At 64.8% G+C, this 25,757-nt stretch overlaps 1 protein-coding gene across 1 annotated transcript; it reads right to left on the bottom strand.

Moving 5' to 3' along the window:
• Positions 1 to 1,649: 1,649 nt before the first annotated feature.
• Positions 1,650 to 25,757, bottom strand: FIBCD1 (fibrinogen C domain containing 1). Its single transcript, XM_081103970.1, has 7 exons — positions 25,484 to 25,757; positions 16,623 to 17,102; positions 13,120 to 13,279; positions 12,583 to 12,719; positions 4,251 to 4,347; positions 2,320 to 2,499; positions 1,650 to 1,922 (listed from the first exon to the last, which is right to left on the bottom strand). Exons 1-7 carry the CDS (start codon positions 25,553 to 25,555, stop codon positions 1,663 to 1,665), a joined length of 1,386 nt encoding a protein of 461 aa, XP_080960096.1. The 5' UTR covers positions 25,556 to 25,757; the 3' UTR covers positions 1,650 to 1,662.

The following is a 25,757-nucleotide window of genomic DNA, read 5'->3' on the forward strand; positions in this document are numbered from 1 at the left end:
GCCACGTTCCCTGGTGATGCCAGGCCTGGGCTGCGAGCGGGGCTGGTGCTCTTGAGCAGGGAGGGTGGGTGTCTCCAGGCTGGCCGCCCTCACCCGTCCCTCTGCCAGGCCGAGCTGTGGCACGTCAGTTCCTCCGCCAGGCCCTGGCGAGCCCGAGCCTCCGGAACATCACTCACCAGGCGTTTGTTTGATGGCAGATCAGAAAGCACCTGGCACTCTGCACACAGCGGCTGGCTCTGCGAGGCTGGCGGCTGCTGGGGAGGGGCTCCCAGCTCGAGCCCTCGGGGTCCCCCCCCACCCCCCCCACCCTCCCCCCCGCTGCTCCTTGGCTGGAGGTCCCGCAGCCCGTGGTGGTGGGCGGAGCTGGCTCTCTATATCCAGAGGATGGGAAGGGGGCAGCAGAGGGTTCGCTTCAGGTCGAGTGTGGTCCTCAGAGCCCCCATCCCCGTCCTGCCTGTCTCTGAGCTGCTGTCAGTGGCCACACCGGCTATAAGCCCGTTTCGCGGCCGTCTCTGCTTTGAGCTGAGTGCCAAGAGGTGGGACTTGGTCTTGGCCAGCACCAGGGTGGGCCTTGGCGGCAGCAGATGTCCATCCAACAAACCTTTGCTGACCCGAGGTGGCAGCGTGAACAGTCACCAGCAGGGGGCGGCCTCCCCCCGCGAAGGCAGTCTCTGGCCGGAAGGGCAAACAGCCACCCAACTCCTCCAAGTCCAGCCTCCACCCTCCAGGCCAGGCCCTCGGGAGTCAGGATCCTGGAGTCCCTGGAAGTTGGGGGAGGTACAGCCCCTGCCCATCCTTGCCCAGACCAGTGGTTTGGGACCTGCCCCCTCCTTCCACCAGCAGAAGGGAGTGGGGCAGGGCTCCCAGAAGGGCAAGAGGCTGGGCACAGCAGCCAAGGGCACTGGGGACCCCCCAGGCCTGAGGGGACATGGGGTGGCTGGGTGGGGACTTCAGGGCACCGGCCTCAGCATCTTGGGGCATGAGTACTGGCAGGCGCTGAGCCAGAGCCTGGCCTGGGGCGCGGTGGGTGGCTGCCAACAGGTGGCCATGGGCACCCTCAGCACCAGCTGCTCCCCAGGGCTCCTGGGGGGGGGGGGGATCTCCAGGCACCATGGAAACGAGGGAGGGGGTCGGGAGGACCAGCGGCGGCTGGCTCCGAACCGGTCAGATCCGAGCATTCCTCTGCTGCGGGGGGGGGGGGGGGGTGAGGGGGGGGGCGCTCCAGGGGCGCCGTCCCCTCCTCCCTGTGCCCCCAAACGCTGGGTGCTTGGACTGGCAAAGCGGAGGGGCTGCCGGGAGCGGGTGCGAACTCCGGGCGGAGAAGACAGACAGCCCAGCAGCCAGAGTCTGGGCAGGTGGAACTGTGGGCCGTTTGCCCGCCCTGCATCAGAGGCAAACTGGGGTGAAGGGACGGGGTGCAGGTGATGTGCAGTCTCACCCCCAGGGGGCTGTGTGTCGGGGGCGGCCTGGTCCACCCCAAGGCAGTGCGCTCAGCCGGGGCGGGCGGGCGACTACAGAGCAGGACCCAGGACCCAGGACCCAGGACCGGGGCGGGTGGGGGATGGAGGGGGCGGGTGGGGGATGGAGGGGGCGGGTGGGGGATGGAGGGGGCGGGTGGGGGATGGAGGGGGCGGTGCGGGCGGGGAGGTGGGCGGGGCGGGGCTAGCGGTCCTCCCGGACCGGCCGGATCTTCATCTCGGAGAACTTGAGCGAGTACTGCCAGCCGGTCCAGGACGACCACTCGACGCCGTCGGCGTAGGAGGCGTGCGCGCCGCGCAGGTACTGCCCGTTGAGGTTGGACGTGTGGCAGTTGCGGTACCACCAGGCGCCGCGGTAGAAGGCGGCGCAGTTGTTGTCCGAGTGGTCGCTGTCGCGGTCCTTGGTGGTGAAGCGCATGCCGCTGTGCTTCAGGAGGGAGTCCCCTGCGGCACAGGGCGCGCTCAGGGCCCGTGGGCACGGTGCACCCCCTGGCGCGCGCGCGCGTGCACACACGTCCACACGTGCCCCAGTTCACACGCGGTGTCCATGCAGCTCCCAGGAGCCCCTGGCGCCACCCTGGGGTCCCCCCCCCCCCCCCGTCCCTCCTCACACGCCCTTCCCGCTCTCTCGCCTCTGCCTCAGGGGAGGACCCAGCCCCGAGGACCGGGCGCCTCGCTCTGGAGGCCAGCGGGGCCCACACCCCAGGTGCCCCTGGTCTGCACAGGGAGCACTCCAGCTGGATGCGGACCAGCTGGGACGCGGGGGGCGGGGAGGGGGGAGCCTTGCCTGCAGGACCGGGAGGCGGGTGGGCTGCCGCGCCCCCCGCAGCTGGAGCCCTACCTGCCGTGCCCGAGTAGTCGGCCACGGTGAGCGGGTACCCGTCCTCCTCGGGGTCCACGGAGAGCAGGCCCACCCCGAAGCTGCGGTAGTGGGCGTAGGCCGTGCCGTTGTCGAAGTCCTCCAGGTCCACGTGCAGCTCGTAGGCCGCCTGGGCCGTCAGCGCGTGGAGCCTCTTGAGCCCTGGAGTGGGGGAGAGAATGCGGAGTGGGGGGGGGGGGCTTGGGAGGTGACCCCCAGAGAGAACCAGGGAGAACCAGCAGCTAAGCGCATGTGGCTGGTGACAGAAGGGGACGACCAGGGAGCTGGGGCTCCGTACACAGTAGGCGCTCAATGAATGGAGAGGAAGAAGGGGTGTCTGTCTCCTGCCGCCTCCAGGCCTGGCTTTGTACCCCCCCACACTCACACCACCTGGCCCAGCTCCTCCTGCCCCCTCTCTGCCCCCCCCCCCCTTGCCCCGAGCTCTCCTGTGCCCACCCTGCGATCTCAGGCCGCCCGCCGCCCTCTCCCTGCCACTCACGCACTCAAGGTGCTCCCTGCCCGTCTGGTTACCTCCTGATGAAAAGGCCCTTTAGCTAAACACCTTGCCAGTGGCCAGCACCCATGACGGTTCATCCCTCCTGCCTGCCTTTCCTGGGGAGGGGGGGGGTAGTGATGTGACAGCAGGGTTTCCAACTGGCCACCCTCTCCCTGTACACACCCACCTCGGGGGGGCAGGGGGAAGGTCTCCCCACCTAGAAGCTTCTCTCCCCAATCCCTATCCTGCCCCTGCTTTCATTCATTCAGTTCAGGGTACATTCAGAGCCTGGGGGGCTCCAGCACGTGGATCCTGTGCAGGTCCCCAACCGCCCCCCACACCCCACACACACTTCGTGTCACTGAGCCTCACTCAGTTTCCTCACCCACTCCTGGGGGGGGTGAGGTGCCAGGCCGGGCACAGAGGGGGTGCGTCTGAGTGGGGACCGGCCGTGAAGTCCACCCCGGGTGCCTGGCCTCCCCTGCGGGGTGCCTGTGTGCTGCCAGGGCACAGCAGGGGGCGGGGAGCGAGGTCGAAGGAAACAGACATGAAGCAAATGGCAGCTTAAATCACCACCCAGCACACGCAGGGGAGCGGGCACACACCTGGACCCCACCCACCAGCCACCCCTCACACCTGCCGCACACCTTTGCTGCCACCTCCTCCCCTCCTGCCCGGCCGCCCCAGCCTCGCTGGGGAGGTTCCCAGATGCCCGTGCGGGAGGCGGGGCGGGGCAGGTGTGCTGTGGGGGCGAGAGGGAGGTCATGCCAAGGACGGGCCGTGCTGTCCCAATGCCGCGTGTGCATGTTACTATGTGCCAGTACCCATGGGGGCGACTGCTCGGGGGTCCGGGGGTCTGGTTGGAATTGGATGGTGGTGTTGGCTCACAACCCTGTGAGTACATACAAGCTGCTGACCTGTGCACTTTGACCCCGTGAATTATAGCTCAAAAAACACCCAAACCACCCTGCCGGGGGGGTCCTGCCCCAAAGGGTTGGGTTCGATTCCTGGTCAGGGCACAGGCCTGGTTTCGGGGCTGATCCCCAGGTGGGGGCCTGCAGGAGGCAGCCCATCCATGTTTCTCTCTCTCCCTCTCCCTTCCTCTCTCTCTAGAATCAATACAAACATGTAAGAATTTTTAAAAATCTCACCTGGAGCCACAACCGCCCCCAGATATATAGGGACTCAGTTCTGAGCTTTAAATGGATGTTATTCTTTAGAATTCAAGTATGTTAGACACTCAAAATTTAAGTACTGAGTGAGTTTGAAGGTAGAGAGTAACAGTAGTAACAACGTGAACCTAAGCTTTGGGAGCCAGCCGTGCGAGGCGGGTGATGGCCATGGGGGGCCAGGCCTGGCGCACCCACCCGCTGGCTGCTCTGGGGGGAGGGCCCCTGCGGCGGGCGGCGGGGCTCACCTAGCCAGTGCTCCCCGGTGAGCCTGCCGAAGCCGTCCCGGTAGGCCTCCCAGCCGCGGAAGAAGTTCACCGAGCCGTCTGCGCGCCGCTGGAACACCTGCAACGGGAGGTGGGGATGGAGCGCTGGCGCCACCCGCCCTGGCCCCAGGTCTGTCCCCTGCCCCTGCTGTCCCCGCCCCTCCTGTCCCCCCTCCTGTCCCCGCCTCTCCTGTCCCTGCCCCTGATGTCCACTGCCCCTCCTGTCCCCGCCCCTCCTGTCCCTGCCCCTCCTGTCCTCTCACCCGTCTACACACACACACACACACACACACACACACACAGGCTTGGCCTCCAGAGCTCCTGCTCTTAAACCTCCTCTGCCGTCCCCACCCGCCCCCCACGCCCCGGGCAGGGAGGGTTCCGCGGGGGCCTGGGGAACCGAGAGCCCCCAGCACCTCGGGGAGGGTGGGGGGTCCGCAGCCGCAGGGCTGACTCAGTGCCCGGTGAGCAGCCGGCGGCTTCTGTTCCTCGTGTAATAACATTCCTGGTTTGGGAGTCGCGAGTCCCATCGGTTAAATTGCTTTGAAATAAGTACCAGGCTGGTCCCGGCCGGAGCCGCCCGAGTGCGCACAGATCCGCCGACAGGCCCTCCCGCACCCACGTTTCTGTCCAACAAGCCTTCGCTCCTCGTTTGCTGAGGCCGCAGCCCGGCCGCCGACCCCTCCACCTGGGCCGTCTGAGGGGTGAGGTTTGGCTGCGGAGCCTGCGACCTGCCAGTTTCATTGCTAAGCAGCCTGGTTCCCGTCACAGGAACGGAGCCGCCGGGTGCGGGTGTACCCCGCCGCTCCTGTCTGTCCCTGGGGACCTTCAGTCTCAGCATTTGGGCAGCTCTGACCTCAGGCAGCGGGAGGGAGGGGACGCCCCTTTATCTTTTTCTTTCTCCAGGGCCTGAAACCTGGCCCAGCCCTGACGTGTGAACGTGGTCAGAGGGGCCTGCTCTGCAGAAGGAAGCCCACCAGGCTCCCGGGATCTGAGAGGCGTGGACGGGTATTGACAGCTGCAGACTTGCTACCCTGAGCACGCCGCCCCGCGCTGCAAGGCCTAATCCAGGCAGCAGCTCAGGGGCTCCCCCGCCCCGTTCCCCTAAGAGGAGAAGGCAGCCTGCTTGTGTGTGTGTGGTGGGGGCGGGGTGGTGGTGGTATCTGAAAGGAGGGATGGGCCTTGGTTCCGGACCTGGGCTCCAGAGCACCAGGGAGTTACTCCCCTCCGGAGCCTCAATTTCCTCATCTGTAGAATGGGATCCTAACAGCACCTCCCGCACAGGCTGTGGCCGTTCACTGAGGGAAAGCTCAGGCCCTGGCACATCGGTCCTAGGAAAATGCCACTGGAGACAGCAGCCCGCCCTGGCAGGGTCTCCTCTCCTCCCCTCTGCCTCCCTCGTTCTTCCTCCCAGAGCTGGGCCCTGTACCCTCTCATCCCTGAGCTGCCCCAGGCCCCTGCCATTCACTCAAATGTCCCACCGAGCACCTCTGCACCAGGTGCCGGCTGGGGAAACTGAGTCAGGGCCCTTCCCCCCCAGGGCCCTTGGGGCAGAGGAACAGGGGAGAAGCCTGGGCTCTGGGGACCCCCAGGCAGGAAGCAGGACTGATCGGAGGGGTGAGGAGGGAGGGACTCCAGGCGGCCCTGGAGGAGGGACAGGCTGCTGGCCGCCTTTCCCCGCGGTGTGGCCGGAGTGAGGCATTTGTCCCCTCTGGCCTCACTGCCTCACCCACTGAGAAGCCCGCCCCCCCAAGGCCTCAGCTAGGAGTTAAAGGCACAGCGGCTGGTATTATTATTGCCATTGTTGTTGTTTCCTGTTAGGAAGTAGGAATTGCAGAAGCCGCTCGGCGTGCTGACCCGGGGCGTGCGCTTTGCATGTGACACACGTTCCCTGGAGCTGCTGCCGAAACGGGAGCTTCCTGGGTGGCACCTGCCCTCCTGGGAGGGACGGCTCCGGTGTTTTCCATCCTGTTTTACTCTATTCCACTCCGACTGAAAAAGTCATGCTGGTCACAGCCCGTCACATGGATCTCACCGCCGGCCAACGCACCCCGACCCGTTGCCGCCCGTTGCCGCAGGCTGTCCTCCTCCCTGGGCGCAATCAGTGGCCGAGCAGCGGGCCGGGCCGGGCTCTCAGACTCGGGGCCCCGGCCTCGCCCTGGAGCCGGCCAGTGCCAAGCGCCCAGGCGCCTGCTGGTCCCGGGCTCCCAGGTGGGCGGGGAGGTTACTCAAAGCGCAGGGCGGACTGCAGCTGTGGCTTCAGTCTCAGGGACACTGGGTGGCAGGCCGTCACCAGGCCAAGGCCTGCAGCGCGGGGCAAGGGTCAGCCACAGAGGCAGGACAGAGAGGGAGGCGGGCGAAGAACCGGGTCCCCTCCCCCTCCCCCGCTGCCCACAGGACATGGATCCTGCTTCAGAAAAAGAGGGGGGAAATGTAGGGGAACTAAATAATTAGTTATTCATTTTGAGGCAAAATATTCATCGGCTCAGCCCCTGGGGCACCTCCGTTGAGTCCGGCTGCGAAGCGACGGACGGAGAGACGCTGGGGCCGCCGCGGCCCCGTGGCAGGTGCCACACGTGACAGACAGCGGGTTTCCGTGGTGCGGAGCCTCTGGAGCCAGCCGCCCGGCGCCTTCCAAGTGCCGCCGCCGCCGAGGGGACTCAGCCAAGGGAGCCACGTGCTCCTGCAGATGGTGCTGCCGGTTTCCGAGGGAGGACTGGCTGGGCGGCGGGAGGACGGAGCTGGCCGTCCCTGTTTGTCACACAGGCTCCGGGGAGCCGGCTCACCTCCCCAGGTCCGGGGCCTTCCTCACCTGCGGGGTCCCTTCCTCACCTGGTTCCCTCGGTGCCCAGAGCAGGCGGCGGCGGCCAGCGCGCAGGAGCCTGGTTCTGGGGTCACCCCGCACGGGCAGGGCCCACAGCCCTCCTCACCTCAGGCCGGGAGGGGGTTCGTGCTCCCATTTCCCATCAGGCAGGTAAGAAAACGAAGGTTTGGAGAGGTGAGGTGACCTCTGCAGGGTTGGGGTGCCTCGAGGCTGGGGTGCTGGACCCACTGAGGCCAGAAGAGGGGGCTGAAGGTGCACAAGTACAGACCGAGGGGTGCCCGTGGTCGAGGGGATGGAACATTGCTCCCCCACCTGTGAGCCCACCTGGCCCTCATCTCAGAACCGGGCCAGCCCGGCTGCACGTTTAGCTGCTCCCTCCCCGACCTGGGCTGGCCGGGGAGGCCCAGTTTCTATCCAGACTCCAGTTAACGGGCGCGCAGTGTGGCCATCTAAGTCCCGGCTTGTGAGAGGGCTGCCTTCCCGGCCCCATGCGGTGTCCCTGGGCTCATAGGGGTGACCCTGGCCCTCCGACAACTCAGAGTACAGGAGCCATGGACGCACAAGCCAGCGGTTCAGGTAGAGCCACCTGGGTCGTGGCGGGTTCCCATCTTTGTGCCTCACTTTCCTCACCTGTAAAGTGGGGATGCAGCAGCCCCTGCTCACCAGGGTCTGGTGATGGTAGGCTGTGCTGGCTGATACACAGTGTCCCATCATGGTAACAACTGTGACTGAATTTGCTGGGAGCGCAGAGGAGGACGAGCCATCCACTGGGGTTGGGAGGGATCCAGGAGGGCTTCCTGGAGGAGGAGGTGCTCAGCTGAAAGGCTGATGAGCAGATCTGGGCAGGCGGTTGGAGTTGCTGAGGCCCAATGGGTGGGCACTGGGCGGGTCCAAACCCTAGGAGACTGGGAGAGGGGTCCCTGCCACCTCAGGAGGGTCCTCAGGAGGCAGCGTCGGGATTTTTCCTCGACTCTGATGAAGCCACCTGTGGAAACCAAGTCCTGGCAGCACTGTGTTGGGGTGTCGCTGTGGCGGCCACCAGCCTCTGATTCTGGGGGGAAGTGGGGGGGCTGTGGCAGAGGCGGATTCTCGTTTCTAAAGAACAAAGACCGCAGATGCGCGAGCGAATGCAGCCCTTCAAAGGCGGCCCCTGGGGAGGCTCTGCCCGCGTTCCTGGGACGCAGCTGCTGCTTCAGTCCTGCCTGGACACCTGCGGGCCTTGCCCAAACCCCAGCTCTGCCCCTCCCAGGATGCGTGACCTCAGAGAAGTCACAACCCTCTGAGCCTCAGCTTCCCTCTCTATGCACCATTAGCGACCCCTTTGTTGCCCTGCAGGGATGCAGGCGGCACACAGTAGGTCTAACCAACATCTCCTCCCTCCCCTTCAGAACCAGCTGCCAAGCGGAGTCCGCCCTGCCTTGGTTTTGACTGAAAATGGCCGCCCTGGGCTTGGCTCCCTGTCACGCTTCCCAGGCTTGGCAGCCAGCGCCTGGCGCACACCGCTCCGCTGCCACTTACCAAGCGCGAGGCACCGCCAAGCCTCCGCGGGCACCACCCCAGCGACCTTCAAAGTCTGAAATACCCCAACTGCTCTGGGCAGAGGCAGGTCGGTCAAGGGCAGGTGGGGGTGTTGTCACGGCCATGGTCAGGCTCCCAGACTCCCCGGAGCATGTGCAGGTGCATCTGGGGGACACAGGGGCCCCTGCTGTCACAGCAGGTTCCCTGGGCCACAGCCTCCGGGACGAGGAGGACTGGCCGCAGCCCTGGGGGCTCAGGCTGGGGCCCGGCCAGCACCGCTGGGGCGGCCAGGAGCAGCTCATCTCTCCCCGAGCTGATCCCACTGCCGGCTGGACTGGCTGGTGGCTCCTTTGATGTTTCCTAAGCCCAGGAAGGATTTGCCTCCCGCCGCCCGGGCAGCTCAGGCAGAAGGGAATGGGGCTCGGAGGGAGGGGCAGGGAGGGCTTCTCCCTCCATGGAGCCATCCGGGGGGCTCTGAGCGACGGCCTCGCACAGCATAAAATGCCTGCAGAGCGCGGTCACCGTCAGAACGGGGTTTGGGCCCCTGGGTTCTGGCGCTGGGGACCCCGCAGGGGCTGAGATGCAGTGGGAGGTGCTAGGCTGGACCCAGATGATTTCTGGGACCCCGGCTGGTCATCTTGCAAAGACGAGGGCATAGCAATCGGGCCCGGGTGGCAGCGCCCGACAGGCAGACCTCCTTGAGGGCAGGCTGTGCCTTCCAACCACCCAGACCTGCCCAGGCCCTGGGCCCGGCCACTGGGCTCCCAGGCCTGCGAGGAGGCTGAGCCAGACAACAGGCCACCCTGCTGGCCAGTGAGGAGGGGACGCCACACGGCGGCGGGAGGGGAGCTGGAAACCAGCCTAGTCCCGTGCACCACCTTCCAAGTGAGGAGATTTCGCCTCTACTTATTCGCATCTTCCCCTCAAGGGCACTGCAGGCGGCGCACGTCCCTGGTCACCCCCGCTCCGGCCCCTCACAGGTGAGCAGCCTGCAGAGGACTCTGTGTCTCCCCACCGTGAGCCGCGCTATGCCACCCCCATTTAACAGACGGGAAGAGCGAGGCTTAGAGAGGTGAAGTCACGCTGCCGAGAGATGCCAGGGGTCACTCATTTGGCAAGAACTTAGAGCAATGATGGCGAACCTATGACACGCGTGTCAGAGGTGACATGCGAACTCATTTTTTTGGTTGATTTTTCTTTGTTAAATGGCATTGAAATATATAAAATAAATACCAAAAATAGAAGTCTTTGTTTTACTGTGGTTGCAAATATCAAAAAATTTCTATATGTGACACGGCACCGGAGTTAAGTTAGGGTTTTTCAAAATGCTGGCACGCCGAGCTCAGAAGGTTTGCCATCACTGGCTTAGAGAGCGCGGACAGCCAGCAAGGACCCCGTGGAGCCCTGAGCTACAGCGGCCAACAGATGATGGGTGGCTGCCGCGGCGCCCAAACCTGGCCAGGCCCAGACAGGAGACACATGTGGCGGGTGCCAAGGAGCAGGAGGGTGGACGAGCGGTCGGGAGGCCTCCCGAAGGACGTGGTGGCTGAGCTGGGCCCAGCGAGGGAGGCCCGAGCCCAGGGTCACAGGTTAGCGGGGTGGGGGGGTCCTTCCTGCCGTCCCCCCTCCATTTTTGGGGCAGGGCTGGGGATGGGTGCTCACGCCAGGTGCAGACGGGGCCTTGATGCTCAGCGTGACCGTGTGTGGCCGGGGCCACGGGGGCCTCCGTGAGCGTGGAGAGGAGGCTGGGACTCAGCCAGAGCAGCGGCCACGTCGGCTGAAAGGCCACCTTGAGGCGTGTCTATCTGCCCCTGTGGCCCTCGCACCCCACGGAGCCATGCCCGGCCTCCTTCCCACGCGGCGGCTCCCACTCTGCGGCAGGGATGCCGGGCCCACGGAATTCACGCTCCTGGAACTGCTCCCACACCCAGCGCGCCTCTCAGCCCCCCGCCCTGGGACCTCCCTCCCACCCTCAGGAGAAAGCCCACCTCCTCACCCTCCAGCGCCAGCGCAGCCCACACTACCCCCCCCCACCTTGCCTCCCCGCCTCATCTCCAGAAGCTCCATACCCCAGCCGAGCGGGTCACCATGGTCCCAGCACAAGCCCCCCAACGCCCTGCTGGCCCCCACGCATGCTCCCTTCGCCTGGGACGCTGTGCCCGCCCCATCCCTCCGCACCGGGGCCTCGCCTGGCCGCCCCAGGAGGTCTCCTCTGGGCTCCCCCTGCCCCCAGCCCCGCAGCGGGGTGTCCAGCCCCCCCAGGCCAGGAGCTCCTGCTGGCCCCCTGGCAGTGGCTCAGGCCTGGGTGTGCCCGGCTGGCTGCTCATTTGCTGGGTGCCCTTGGACAAAGCCCTCGCCCTCTCTGAGGCCGCTGGCCGGCTGCCCGGGGCTGGAGGGGCTGGAGGGGCTGGAAGGGCGGGCAGGGCCATGGCACATACACCGTGAGGCGCCCCTGAGGCGGCCAGCGGTCATTCCCCCCTCGCTGCCCGGCTCCAGGGAGCAGCTTGGTTGGCGTCCACCCCAGCGCCCTGCCCCCACCCCACCCCCGGGAGCACCTCCAGGCTCGGCTGCTGGACACGGAACCTGATGGGGGGCAGCCAGCCCCCTCCCACCAGCAGTGGGCTCTGAGCACTTCCGCAGGGGGCGATCCCGACAGATGCCCAGAGGGACCTGGGAAAGGGTGTTTTTGACGGAAGCCCAAATGGATATTAACGTTTATTGGCGCCAAAGCATTTCTCAGCGGAGCTGAGCCTCTCTCCCGGGCCATCCGGGTGTCTGAGTGGGAGGCCGAGGCCCGCCCCATCCCCTCCCCTCTGAGGCCCCGAAGCCAGTCCAGGAACTGCCCCTCCGGCCCAGGAACTGCCCCTCCGCCCATCCTGAGTGCCCGCCCGGGACTGGCTCAGTGCAGGGAGTGAAGACGGCGGCAGCGTCTGGTCTTTCATTAAGTCTGTCCTGACCTTAACTCTGATTTTCGGGCTCTGGCTGGTAGCTGGTGCGGCTCGTCCCGCTGAGGGTCCCAGAGGCAAACACCATAACTCAGACGCTCTGAGTTAGGAAAACAAAAGCGCTCTCAGCTGGTAAATCTCTCCCCGGAGCCCGAGGAGGCGCCGGTCCGTCCGTCCGTCTGTCTGGGCCTGCGGGGAGCTTCGGCGCGCTCCCTCAGGTGCCTAATGCCCCCCCACATGGCACCCGAGGCAGCGGGGTTCCACCCGGTGGCCTGGCGGGGCCTGGGGCTCTGTTCCTGGCGGGGAAGCGGGGGGGGGGGGGGGGGGGCGCCAGCTGGTTGCCTGGCCCGGCCTCCCTCCAGCCCACCCCTTTCTGCTTCATCAGCCTCTGGCTGCTCGAGGGTAAGGCCTCGCAGTGAGGCAGGCGGGTGTCCCCACTTCACAGCCGAGGAAACGGAAGCTCAGAGAACAGGAAACCTGCCCGCGACCCCACGGCAGCAGAGCCACGCCCGGCCTGTGCGTGAGCTCCTGGGGCAACGGCCACGCTCCCGCCCCTGGCGACAGCCACGGCCTTGCCCCGCCCCGCCCCGCCCCCCACCCGTCCAGACCCTTCATCGTGTCCCACCCAGGCAGGACCCAGAGGCACGGGGAGGGCAGACGGCTCCTGGCCAGGGAACCCCAGTCTCTGCTCCCAGCAGCCGCGTCCCCTTTAATCTCCTCCGCGCGCGAGGATGACGCGAAGGAAGGTCAGCGTCCACACACATCGCCCTGGACTCCCGTCAGCAACAGGGTCCCCGGGACCCAGCCCCACCCTCTCTCTGGGACCCGCTGACAGGTAAGGGGTCTGTCGTCTGCCCAGCAGCTCCGAGGTCGTCTCACCGCCTCCACGCACAGGTGTCATGGGGGGGAGCCCCTTGGTGAGAGCACAGGCAGGGCCGAGGGGCCGGAAGGCACTGGGTGGGAGGCCAGAGCGCCGGGGTCCAGGGCCTTGGTCACCCCAGGGCCCGTCAGGAAGCCGGCCACTCACCGTCCAGCCGCCGCCGTCCGTGCGCATGTCGCAGTAGACCTGGAAGCCGGCGGGGTCGTGCGTGGGGAACACGGAGTACACGCCGTCCTCCTGCCGCCCGCTCAGGAGGACGTCCAGGCAGTCGCGGGGCCGAGAGCCTGAGACGGGGAGCCGTCAGGGCGGCTGGCCGCCGCCAGGGCCCCCGCCCGCCCCTCTGTCCTGGGGCCTCGCCTTGTCTGTCCCCCTGGTGTCCCTTGGGCTCCAGAACCCCGCCTCGGGGTCAGACCTTGGCTCGGCCACTCCCTGGGTGGGTTTGGGTGAGTGAGCAACCTCTGAGCCTCGCTTTCCTCATCCGGAAAATGGGCACAACGGGCCCCTGGTGGGGCTGGGGGACGGCTCAGCAGGGGGTGCGGCTGGGGCTCCCGGTGCTGCCGGCAGCAGGACGTCCTTGGCAAATGGAGCCTGTTTCCTTATCCGTGCGGCCAGTGGGGGATGATGTGGGGGGGACAGAGCTGGGCACCAGGTCACCCAAGGAAGGCGGCCCCTCACCCCACTCACCGTTGGCACAGCCCCGGGGCCGCGACCCCCGGGCAGGCGCCCTCTGAAGGTCGGCCTTGACTCGGGGCCGGCTCAGCCCCCGGTCCCTGTGCAGGGCATCCAGGACGTCACTGACCAAGTTCACCAGGTGCGCCATGTGGCCTTGGCTCTCGGAGACAAGCTGTGGGGCACGGGGGCGGGGATCAGAGGGGGCAAAGGCACGACACCTGGCCCCTCCCAGGCGGCCGGGGCTGAATGAAGCCTGTGGAGGCAGCACCTGGCCTCGGGCAGAGCTGGGCTCAGACCCCGACTCTCCCGTTTCCCAGCTGTGCGACTGGGACTGACGGCACCGAGCCCTGAAACCGGCTAACAAGGCCTCCCTGGCCCAGCCGCTACGGGACCGGGACCGTGATGACTGTGGGAATGCCCGCCCAGTGTGGGGCCCACAGCAGGGGACTCAGGACTGGGCACCTCTTACGTGAATTCTTCAGGCACCTTCCAGGTCCCCAAATTCCCTCACCCCACTTCTCCTCTGATCTCCGCAAGGCCTGGAAGGCAGAGGGCTGGATCCGCACACAATAGGGGGGACCCTGGACTCCCCCCCAACATCCCCCACTAGCCCTGCTGTGACTTCAGGCTCTCCGATGTCCAGCACCTCCCCTCACCCACAGCTGCCAGGAGGGAGGACTGGAGTTGTCCTCTTCTTGTTACAAGTGGGGAAACAGGTCCAGGAGGAGAGGCCCCCGATCGAGAATGACCTCAGGCCCCGTCCCCGTCACTGTGCGGGGCCCAGGGTGAGGGCAGAGGCTGGGCCGAGGCTCCGGGGCTGAGTCTGGGTTTTGACTCAGGACCTGGGAGTGCAGCCCACCCTCCCCGACTTCAGCTTCCCCCCGTGAGCGGAGTAATGGGACCCGTGTCTCCGGGTTCGTGGCAGCCTGTGTCGGGGCCTGAGGCTCAGCGGGTGTTCTCGGTATGCTCCTCACTTCCCACGACCGAGGTCGGGGGCCTCAGCCGGGCCTGCTGCGAGAAGGGTCTGGGGTCTGTCGCCTGCCCACCCCGGGCTCCAGGAGGCTGCAGGGCCCGGGCAGCAGCCAGCCAGCGGGGAGGAGCCTGTCACCTGCCAGGTAACAGCCGTCGGAGGAAGGGAAATAGGAGGACACTGGCCGGCAGTTTACTGAGCGTGATCCCAGCTTGTCCGGAAGCTGGGCCTGCAAAGCTCTTATTTGCTGTCAGTTTCCTCGTTGAGCAGGGGATTGAGGGCCGAGGCCTGGGGGGACAACGGGGATGGGCAGGCGGGGCTGCGGGCCAGGTTTCTCCTGCTGGCGGGTCTCTCCCCGGGTGCTAGCGTAGACGGCTGGCTCCTGGCAGAACCGCAGAGCGATGCGGGCAGCCCCGGGGGTGGGGGTGGAGAGCAGGGGTGTGGGGGGCAGAGATCACCGGCTCATTGGTTACGTCCCTAGGGCTCTGCCCATGTGTCTCAGACGATGCAAACTCATGAGAAACTCAGGCACGACCCACTCTTGCCAAAGGCAGGGAAGCCCTCGGTTTAGACCAGAAAATGATTAAAGTTAAAACGTACATATAAACATGCCCCGAATTAATGGGGAAAGTCGGTCCCTGCTGGCCGAGCTGCGTTAAGGAGGACTCGGCAGCTTTTGGCGGCAGTGAAATCAGAGTTGCCGGCAGCCCTTAGACGAGGCACTCGTCAGGCGGAGCCTCAGTCTGCCCCTCCCTAGAATGGGGCCACGGTCCCTGCCTCCTGCCTGTTAGCACACGGGCGGAACTAGCTCGCGGGGTCCGTCAGGACTGTGTAAAGGGGCTTTCAGTCAGGGCTCCCGTGGCTGCAACTTCAGAGATTTCCGCCGTAACCGTAACGATGCTGATGTGCAGGGTCAGGGGTCAGGGGCTCTGGCGCCCTCCCAGGTGAGGACTGTGTTACCCCATCTTACAGGTGAGGAGACCCACTGGGCGGGCACCTGACATGCCCAAGGCCCCACAGCGGGGACTTGACCCTGAGAGCCGAACCTCCCGGGCCAGGGGCCTCAGTCGTGTGCGCGTGTCCCCTGGTGCGTCTGGGCCGTGGGGACCTGGGAGTTTGGGGTGCGGTCCCGGATGTGCCTTTTCACCAGCGGCTCTGAGGGGGCCGTGGGCACTGCTTTGAGAAACCTGGTGCGGGCTGACCGGCTGAGGTCCTGGCAGCGTGGAGAGGAGCTAGCAGCCAGGCGACGTGCTCTGTAGGACACCGCTCTCTGCGACCACCCGCGTCCCGGGAGATGCGTCACATTAAACGTGGCTTCGAGAAGGGCATGTCAGAGGGGCCAGAGCCCGCCTGGGCCCAGGAAAGCCATCAGTCTCGCAGGAGCACCCTGGCCTCTCAGGTGGGCGGGACACCTCAGGCCCGTCCCCAGCCTCCACCCCGGCCCGAAGGTGAGGCGTTTGTGGGCCAGGCCTGGCTGACCAGGGGCCAAGCCTCATGGAGAGCAAGGTGGGGGGCCAGATCACCCGGAATTCTGGAGGTCCCCGGAGCCCTGCTGATGGGGCAGGGATGTGCAGAGGGCTGTCGTGGCAGCTGAGCGCCCCACCCCTCACCCGGGAGGGAAGCCGCCTTCCCCTCAGTCACCCAGACAGGGTGACGAGGACTGTGATTCCTCCAGCTGCAGCCTCGGGGGAGGAAGAGAGCCACTGCTTGGGTGCCGTGGGGTGACCGCGCGCCTGCTCCTCCCCTCCCCGTGTCCGGAAGGGGCTGGGGCTGTTGTCAGCGGCGGGGCTTGTCTCCTAGTCTCTAAGGACCTGAGTCACAGGGCGACGGGGTGCAGGCGGAGGCTGGGCCAGGTGCCAGGAGGTCAGAGGCCAGGACTGGCCTGGCCACTGTACCTGGGGGCACCCCTGCCCCATTCTGGGCCTGTTTTTCCCAATGAAAGAGGTGGGAGACCAATGAGAGGCCCCTAAACCCCAGTCCGAGGCGGGGAGTTCCTGCTGAGCTCCAGGCGGTCAGCATTGGAAACTCTTCCCCCAGCTCTACCCGGTCGGTGCTGCCTGGGGCCTGGCTTGGCTCGGGGTGTGGTGGGCAGGCTGAGGGGCTGCTGGGCCCCTCACTGGTCCCTCCTTCCCTGGACAGCTGGGCAGTGAATGGGGTAGATCTGGGGAGTGAGTGCCGCTCTCTCTCTGGCCATGTGGCAGCACCGGAAGAGGGCTTGCCACTGACCTTGAACCTCAATTGGCTGCTGAAGGTCATGATCAGCCTCCTAGCATCTTACCTGCACTGAGCCCCTGGGAGGCCCCAGAAGCCCTGACTGCTGGGTGCCAGGGGTGCCACACGAACATCCGAGACCGCTGTGTGGCCGTGGACAAGAGGCAAACCCCTCTGAGCCTCGTCTGCCCGTCTGCAGGAATACCACCGCCCCTGGTCCCAGGGCACTGGGGGAATCAGTGCGGCCAAGGGCATCCTGTGCCCAGCACAGGGCTGGCTGGCACACAGTAGCAATAACCCCATCCTCCCACCAAGCTGGGACCCTGCCCCTTACCTGGAGGAGGTGGGCCTGCTCGCTCTGCAGGGCACCGAGGCCCTGGCCCAGGGCACCATGGCTCTTCCGCAGCCCCGCGCACTCCGCCTGCAGCTCCGAGGCCCGGGCCAGCAGCCGGGGCAGCTGGTCAGCCAGCGTGTCCAGCAGCTCCCGGTCCTGTTCGCCCACCAGCGGGGGCTCGGCCTGGCGCTTAGTCAGCGCCTGCAGCACGGAGGCCTGGGCGCCCTCCAGGCGGGCGAAGCCGTCGGCAAGGTCGGGACAGCGGGGGTCGATGAGGATGCTGAGGCGCGAGCTGTCGGCTCTCTCCACGGTGACCAGGGCGCCGTTGGCACCCGCCGGCCCCGTGCTGACCACGGGCGGGAGGGCCGTGCCGGGCGTGTGTGTGTGATTCAGGAAGAGCACGGCCCCGGTGACGGCCACGGCCAGCAGCACGGCCAGGGAGAGCAGCACCGTGCACAGCACGTAGCCACAGCTCGGCCGCTGCAGCCAGGCACACGGACACAGGCACGGACGGACGGACGGACAGACAGACAGACAGACAGACAGGAGACAGAAGAGGCAGCATCAGGGCAGACCCAGGCCTGTAGCTTCGCCCTGTGAGGACCCGGCTCAGGGAGGGCCCTTCTCAGGGAAGGGAGTCACAGAGAGAGACGAGAGACAGAGAAGGGCCACCCCAAAGACGGAGCGAGAGCGAGAGACGCCGGGACACAGAGCTGGAGAGGATGGAGAGGGAAACCGAGGCAGAACAGGGACACCAAAGCAGAGGGTGACCCTGCCCTGTCGCTGGCCCTGCCCTGCCCTGCCCCACTCAGCCGGCTCAGGGCAGGACCGTCCTCCCCAGCGAGCCCTCGGGGTCTGCTCTCCACAGAGCAGGCCCCCAGCAGGATAAACAGAACAAACACCCCGGGGCAGAGAACCGCTCAGGGGGGAAAGGCCTCCCTCCTTCTCAAGAGGCCAGGGCTGGGGCGACAGGGCAGCTGTGACTCCCAGACCAGGAACAGGACGGAGGCGGCGGGCCAGGGAAGAACTCGAACTGGGCTCTGGACGCCGGGGGCGCTGGCCACACAGGAAGCTGGGCCCCAAGTGCAGCTGGCAGCACCGAGACACAGTGGCAAACCCAGACTCACTGGACCCAGTCTGTCACGGCCCAAAGGGAGCTTGGAGAAAGCCACTGAGCATCTGACACATGGGTGAACGGAGACCAGAGAGGGCCAGGGGCTTGCCCAGGGTCACACAGCACATTAGAAGCAGAGCTCAGACTAGACCCCCAGCCTCCTGCCCCCTAAAGACTAAATTTCCCCACATTTTCAACTCTCTGGACTCGGTGCATCTTTAAATGAGTTAGTGCACGAGGCGCCTGGCCCGCTCCTGGCGCGATGGGCGTGGGCAGGGAATACCAGTGGCTTTTACTGCCTCCTGGTCAGCGGGCACGGAGCAGCGGGAAGCGCCTGGTTTTTTATTTCCCACCGAAAGTGCTATTCCTGTGTGTGGCTGGTGCCGGGCGCACCTTCTCTCTTTTTTCCACATTTTAACATCTCTGACGTTGGGGTGCACCTCACAGCTGTAACTGACAGCTTGCCTGCTTGCTTAGTGACGTAGAGTGCGTCCTCTCGCATCACACAACAGAGCTCACTGTGAGAAAATGTGGGAGCGCAGACCGCCTCTTTGCCACAAACGCAAACGCAAACGCCGCAGGACTCCTGAGCGTGCTGCCGGCCTGGCCCGGGCCCGTGGCACGCAGACCCCCAGGAAGCCACCCGCGCTATTGGCGAGATGAGGGAGAGAATTCCGTAGCCCAGCGATTTTCAGCCGGGGTGCCGCAAGAATCCCCTAAACATGCAATGCCTGGCCAGTCAGGGGCACTGACCTTTTCCCCTTAGATTGTCAAAAAAAAAAAAAAAAAAAAGACCACAAGCCAACACAACAGTAGCTGTCGGTGTGAATGCCCTGCCTTGACCCACACATGTGTAGGTCATATAATAGAGTTGCCTCTATTGGTCACGTCGAATAATAAGTTTGTGTGTGACTGGTTAATTTTTGGTACCAGAAATCCTTACATACAAGTATAGGCACCTGATTTTTTTAAAAAGTCACTTTGGAGCAAAAAGGATAGGTAATTATTGTTCCATTGTGTGTGTGTGTGTGTGTGTGTGTGTGTGTAAATCAATCAATTACTGTACCATTGTGTGTGTGTGTGTGTAAATCAATCAATTACTGTACCATTGTGTGTGTGTGTGTGTGTGTAAATCAATCAAAATTGTACCTATTTTTTGTCAGATCAGCAAAAAGTATTTTTTTTGTATGCCGCGGAATTTTAATAATTAGTTTATGTGTGCTGTGAAGATGAACAAGGTTGAACGTCACTGCCTTAGCCTGAACCTGCAGGGATGGGGACACACTGTCCCCCAACTCGCTCCAGGCCTCTCTCTCCACACCTGTCCAGGCCCCAGGGGCGCATCCACCCCGGGCTCCCCACATAAAAGATGGTTTACTGCAGCCAGACCTGCCACGGTGGCTCCCCTTCGGCAGCTCTGCACAGGCTGCACGCTGAGCCTGACACATCCGCTCCTCCTGTTCCTCGTCCACTGGCCTAACTAGATGCCGCCTCCTCCAGGGAGCCTCCCTTGACTGTTTCCTCAGCCCTCCTCCCAGTTTAGGAGGGGCTCCTCCTCATGTTTCCATAGCTCTTGCTGCCCCCTCAGTGGTACTTATCACTGAGTCATCGCTTTGACTTCATTCATTCACTCATCGACACATCCAGCCGGCGTTCACTGGTGTCCCCATGAGCCAGGCTCCAGCCAGGCCCCGAGGAGGCCGTAGTGGACAGCTGTCCTGGCCCTGCCCTGAGGGAGCACTTGCCCCATAGGCTGTGATTGTTAACCGTCTTTGGGGGGGCACGGATCCCTTTGGGGGGATAAAGGCTGCTGGCATTCGGGGGCCGCCAACCAGGAGCCCCCCGAGGGCAGGCACCGGCTCGCTGTCTGGCACAGAGGGGCTGGCTGTTGGGTGGATGGAAGAGCAGGCGGACTAGGCCATTCCTCTGGCCACACTGGTGTGGGGAACATGTGGAGGTCCTGGGACCTCTAGGGCTTGGCAGGGCAGAGGCCCATGACATCCATGCTGAACCCTGGACCCCGCGGCAGGGCACCTCTGACCCTGTGGCCGCCTCCGATGGCCTGGCACAGATGTGGCAACGTCCCAGCCCCCCGGTCACCGCGGTCAGCGGCCTCCGGACCGGTGGGCACCGTGTTGCCACTGCTGTCCTCTGAGTCTGTGCCGTGTTCCTGCCACTGGAACCCACAGACACCTCCCTGCGAGGGGGGCTCATTTTGCAGGTGGAAAAACCGAGGCTCAGAGAAGACGTTGCCCACGGTCACTCGGAAGGCAAATGGCCCAGCCAGCGCTTGAACCCAGGGCCGGGTGACTCTGGAATCTCACCTCCGTGCCCAGGCTACTCGCTGGGCAACCCGCAGGGTCCCGCCCTCTGCCTGGGGTGGGACTGGGGTTTGCGAGACAAAGCTGTGTGTCACCAGCAGGTCTTGGTCAGGTCCCTCCCGGGTCCCCGGGACCCTCCCCGGCAGCTCAGAGCCATTCCTCCCACTGACGAGCACCTACGTCCAGCCGGTGAGGCTGGGCGGCCAAGTCCCGTGTCTCCGGCGCCCTGGTCCTCTCGGCACCCATGCTGCCCAAGCCCAGGTCCCGGGGTCGCGAGGAGAGGAGGGGCTCAGGAAAGCTGCAGGGGGTCCCCCGGGGGCAGGGCAGCAACGGAACTTGGAGATGAAATGCGCCACTGGGCGGAGGAGAATTAGTCTTCCGAGACCGCCTCACACACGAAGTGCTGTGCGCTTATCCGCTGCCGTGCACGTGCCTTGCAAAGGAATCTGCCCGGGATAACATGGGGCTTTGGGCCTGAGCACCCAGCTGCCGCGGGTGCGGCCTGAGTCAGCCTTGGCCGTGGGGGAGCGGGCACGCACCCTGCTGGCTGCCAGGCGCGGGGCGGGGCACACAGGCCCCCCTTCCAATGGTGAGGAGCGGGAGGCCGGGCAGGTGTCCCCGAAAGTGGGCAGGAGAGGAGCCCCGGATTCAAGCTTCCTGCTGCCCCACCTGGAGGGACGTGGTTTTGTCCTGTGTGACCCCCAGTGCCAGCCGGCCCACAGCCAGGCTGCTCAGGGAGCCCTGGCTCAGGTGAGGACGAGATGGGCCCGTGATGCCCCAGAGGTGCCTCCACTGCGGGCGGCATCTGTCCCACTGCCTCCTGAGGCGCCAGCCTCGGAAGTGGGCATGGGGTGCGGCAGAGGGAGGAGGGCTCCGAGGAAGGGCCTCTCAGCCCAGCCTGTCCAGCCGCCACTGCCTGCTCCTGGTTACCGAAGGGAACGGGTGACGGCTGCGCCTGTGGCCTGAGCCCAGGCTCCCGGTACCAGGAGGAAGGAGGGTGCCTCCCTCCGGGAGAGGCCGGGAGACCGAGGCCAGGCACAGCGCTCCCAGCCCCGCCTCCCAGGGGCAGCCCGGCCAAAGGCAGGCTGTTCAGGACGGAGACACGCCGGTGGGCTGATGGGGTCTGTACCGCGCTCCTGCCGCCGGAACCTGCATATAACCCCCGCAGGGGGGCTCATTTTGCCGACGGGAAAACAGGCTCAGAGAGCAGAACACTTTGCCCAAGGTCTGGGAGTCCCCGTCACCTCCCCCAGGAGCCCACCCCTGGCCAAACGGTTCCTGATTGGGGTTGGACTCTGAGGCCCTGGCCCCGGACGAGAAGGAGCTCAGACCCCTAGAGTGAGGGGCTGGTTATTCTGCTCAAACTCCGGGTCCCAAAGATGAGGGGAGAGGATCTGCGGCTGTTCTGGGAGCCCTTGGCCTAGGGCACCTGCAGGCGATGCCCTCGGCCCCTGGCGGCCCGGTCAGTCACAAGGGCTGGCTAAGAGTGAGGGGCCGAGGAGGGACCCGGAGGAGGGGCCCAGGAAAGGACAGGAGGAGGGAGGCCTGGACTTGTACCCCCAGGGGCCTCTTCCTTCCTCTCACTCTCCTCCTCTCCCAACCTCCTCTCCCCTCTCCCAACCGTGTGGCCCAGGGACCTCACCCCAAACCCCAGGGACCAGCGGGAAGAGGCGTCATTTTCATGGCCCCGCCCACCTGCTTTGTGATGACACCTGTCTGGTGAGTTTCTTCCCAGGAGACTGAGCTCCCCGGGGCACAGGCTCCCGCCGCCTCTCCTGGCGAATGAAACGCAGCGGGTTTAGGTGAGACCCCAGGAAGAACTTCTCAATGGGAATTATGTTTTTCTTTCTGGAGTGTTTTTAGAAAATTTGGAAGTATTCAGAGAATTGCCTGGGTAGGTCAGAGGTGGACGCCCTGTGGGGTGGCTTGGCTGGGGGCTACTCAGAAACAAGTCCCCACCCCGGGAGATGGCTCCATGGTGACTTGCTGCCCCCCCCCCCGCCCCGCCCCACATCTGGGCGAGAAGAATCATGCTACTTCTAGATCCTTTCATCTGAGCAACCCCAGCTCCTGGCAACTATTCCCCCATCATCTCCTGCCCTGAGGCTAATGAAGTCATGAGGTCACCCAGAAAGCAGGAGCGGAGGCAGAGGGGCGCGGATAGAGCTGGCAGCGGGTGCTGTGAGCCTGGGAATCACGAAGCCAGGACGCTGGAGCCGGCTCCCCGGGAGTGCAAGGTCAGCCAGCCGCTCTTCCCTTCTCTTCCCACCGAGGCTCCTTGGCGCCTGAGGACCCAGGTTTGGGTCCTGGCTCCAGCTCCCTTAGCCTCAGTCTCCTCATCTGTCAAATGGGGCGATCATCCCTGCCGCCAACCTGCCAGGCTGGTTGTGACTAAGAAATGAGAGCTGCCGAAACCGGTTTGGCTCAGTGGATAGAGCGTTGGCCTGCGGACTGAAAGGTCCCAGGTTCGATTCCGGTCAAGGGCATGTACCTGGGTTGCGGGCATATCCCCAGTAGGAGATGTGCAGGAGGCAGCTGATCGATGTTTCTCTCTCATCGATGTTTCTAACTCTCTATCTCTCTCCCTTCCTCTCTGTAAAAAATCAATAAAATATATTTAAAAAAAAAAAAAAAAAGAAATGAGAGCTGTGGGGAAGGGGCCGCTGGTGCTCAGGCCGTGGCACTGGCATCTATTCTCCCAGAGAAAGGGCCGCGTTACAGAAGCTCAGGCAAGCAGGCCCTGCTGCTGGGAGCAGGGAGGTCAGGTCACTTTCCCTGGTGGGCAGAGGGGTGATCCGGACACTGACAGTTTGCCAAAGGCGACAGGCTGCTGTGAGAGGCACCCTCCTGGAGGGTGCACAATGCTTTACGGTTTGCAAACACACCATTACTTCATGTGACCCTCCTCGCAGCCCTCATGAAGCGAGGGGGGTGCAGGGATTGCGGATCCATTTTACAGATGGTCAAGTCCAGACCCGGAGAGGGGCAGTCACTTACCCAGACTCACACAGCACGCCCATGGCCGAGATGAACTAGGAGGGCCCCGGGGAACAGGCCTGGAGGGAAGCAGGGCCATAAAGCTCTCCCTTTCTTTTTTAAAAAAATATTTTAAAATTGACTTTAGAAAGAGGGGAAGGGAGAGATAGAAACATCGATGAGAGAGAAACATCAATCGGCTGCCTCGTGCACGCCCCCTACTGGGGATCCAGCCCGCAACCCGGGCATGTGCCCTGACTGGGATTCGAACCAGTGACCTCTTGGTTCATGGGACGAAGCTCAACCATTGGACCACCCTGGCCAGGCAAGGCTCTCCCTTCCGACAAAGGGCCCAGGAAAGGCCTCGCCTCTTATCCGAAGCTTCAAACAAGCCTGGAGCGGGCACAGTGCACAGCCGCCTACATGCTGGGGCACGAAGGAGCTGGGGGTGAGGCAGCGTTTGATCCCGGGCCACAGCCCTCAGCTGCCTCTGATGCCACAGGGCAGGCAGCTGGACCCTGGCCTGGCGCAGCTGGAGCATGTGTCCCCCAGGAGCAGCAGAGGAGGCCCTGACGCCACATTTCAAACAGATGCCTCAGGAGCCACCTCCCTTTGAGACACAGCAGCCCTGGCCGGCGCCTCTCCCACAGCGCCTCCTGGCTGAGGCTTCATGCCCTTCAATTCAACAAACATCCCCCAGCTCCCAACCCGAGCTGCCCAAAGGGCAGGAGCCTGGGTCCCGGGGGAGACCCCAGGCTGGGGTCACAGAAGGAGCATGTGTCCAACGGGAGCTCCTGATAGAGGAGAGACTCAGGGCTAGGGCACAAGGCAGTGAGGTAAAGGCAGCTGAGCAGCACAGGCGAAATACCTCTGGGCATCAGGGAAGGCTTCCTGAAGGAGGAGGCATGCGGTAGGTGTTCCCTAAGGGAAGGGTTGTGTGTGTGTGTGTGTGTGTGTGTGTGTTGGGGAGCTTGTGCCGCCAACAAGATGAAACAACAGAGGTTTGGAAATGGACAGCCTCGTGTGGGGCCAGGGTTGGCAAACAACAGGCAATCGGTACCTGTAAGGGGCTAATAAAAAGGAAGAACGGGCGGGGGGGGGGGGGGCGGGGTGGCCTTGATTGACACATCTAGAAGGTAATTCTATTCTTGCTAAGAGGGGAGAGAGTCAGATTTCAGCAAGAGGAGGCTATCTGGGGGGGGGGGGGGGGTGGCCTGGGCGTGGACCTGACCTAGCAGGGAACAGACCACCAGGAGGCACGGGGAGCCTGGGGTCAGGCCTGGCTTCTAAGCCTTGCTCTCCCGCCAACGTGCTCTGTGACTCGCCTCTGCCACTCTGAGCCACCCACCCTCTGTGCCTGGGGAACACGCACCCCTGCCCAGTCCCCAGGCTGCTGTGGGGAGTGGGCTTTGCCAACGGTAGAGCGCGGGGCCCCACACCAGGGCAGTCGCTCCAGGCAGAATGAGCGTAGCTGCTGCCAACAGTGAGGGGCCTTGGCGGCCGCCCCTGCAGCCCCCCTCCTGCCGCCAAACACGAACTGTTCCTTCCCCAATGACATCTGTCTGGGAGAAATTTGAAATTTAAAACGGGCAGCCCCATTAATTCCTCTCCTGGGTGAGCGGGCCTCCTCTCACTGTTCTGCCCCAGTCCCTTGGCGGCCTGGCCTGGGGCAGCCCCAGCGCTGCGAGGCGCCTCCCCACAGCTCCTGCTGCCAGCCCCTCTCTGCCCGGCCTGGAGCTCTGCCCTCACCCTCTCCCGGTGCTCAGCCCCAGGCCCCCTTCCAGGCCTGTCCCTGAGGAGACAGCAGGGAGCGTGGCCTGGACAGACCTGGAGCTCACAGGCCCTGGTGGGAGTCCCCGCAGAGCTGTGTGGCCGCAGGAGGGGCAGCTGTCTCTGAGCCTTGCTCTCCGGCTGCAAAGCTGGGGGCTCACCGGGCAGCATTCCCACAGGAGGCAGATACTTACTGATCCGCTCCGGCGGTGTGTGCGGGGGAGGGGGAGCTACAGTGTGAGGACTCAGAGGAGACGGGTAGGGGGTCCCCATGAAGCTCAGGGGACCATGCCAGGCACCTGGCACAGGGTGGCACTCAGCTTAGTAGGTGGTTAAGGTGCCCTTGTAGAGGTGATGAAACAGATTCAGGGAGAGGTCACTCAGCCAACCACAGGGCTGGTCCCCTTGTGAACGTAAGGGCCCTCAGACACACGCGGGCACACCAGGGACTCTGTTGGAGGCACAAGGGGGCCCTCCTGCAGGGGTACTGCCCCATCCCGAAGCCCAACTTCAATCCTCCTCCGGAGAAGGAGAGGAGGGCGCCCGCCCTTCCCCAGGCCTGCGAGCCTCGCGGGGTTGCCCCCCAAACTCCACCCGGGGGCTGGGCGTCCATCACCCCGCCAGTCGCAGCCGCCACCGCCCCGGCCGGGGATGTCCCCACGCCCCTGGCCCGCGCCTACCTGCGGCTTGTCGCGCGGCTGGTCCTCAAGTTGTGACGCGCCGCCCATGGTCTTCCACCGCTCGTGGACCATCTCCCGGCAGGACGGCCCGGCTGCCGGCTGCGCCGAGCGGCTGCCGCGCGCAAAGGATCCGAGGTGGGCGCGGGCTCGGGGCGCCTCCCGCCCGCCCGCCGATCCCCGCCTCTGTGCCGCGCGCGGGGCGGCCCGGGCCAGCGGGAGTGCGTTTGCAGGTGTGTGTGTGCGTGTGTGTGTGCGTGTACGTGTGGGCGGTGGG

Source organism: Myotis nattereri, assembly GCF_964212035.1.
Source record: "Myotis nattereri genome assembly, chromosome: 12".
Lineage (NCBI taxonomy): Eukaryota > Metazoa > Chordata > Mammalia > Chiroptera > Vespertilionidae > Myotis > Myotis nattereri.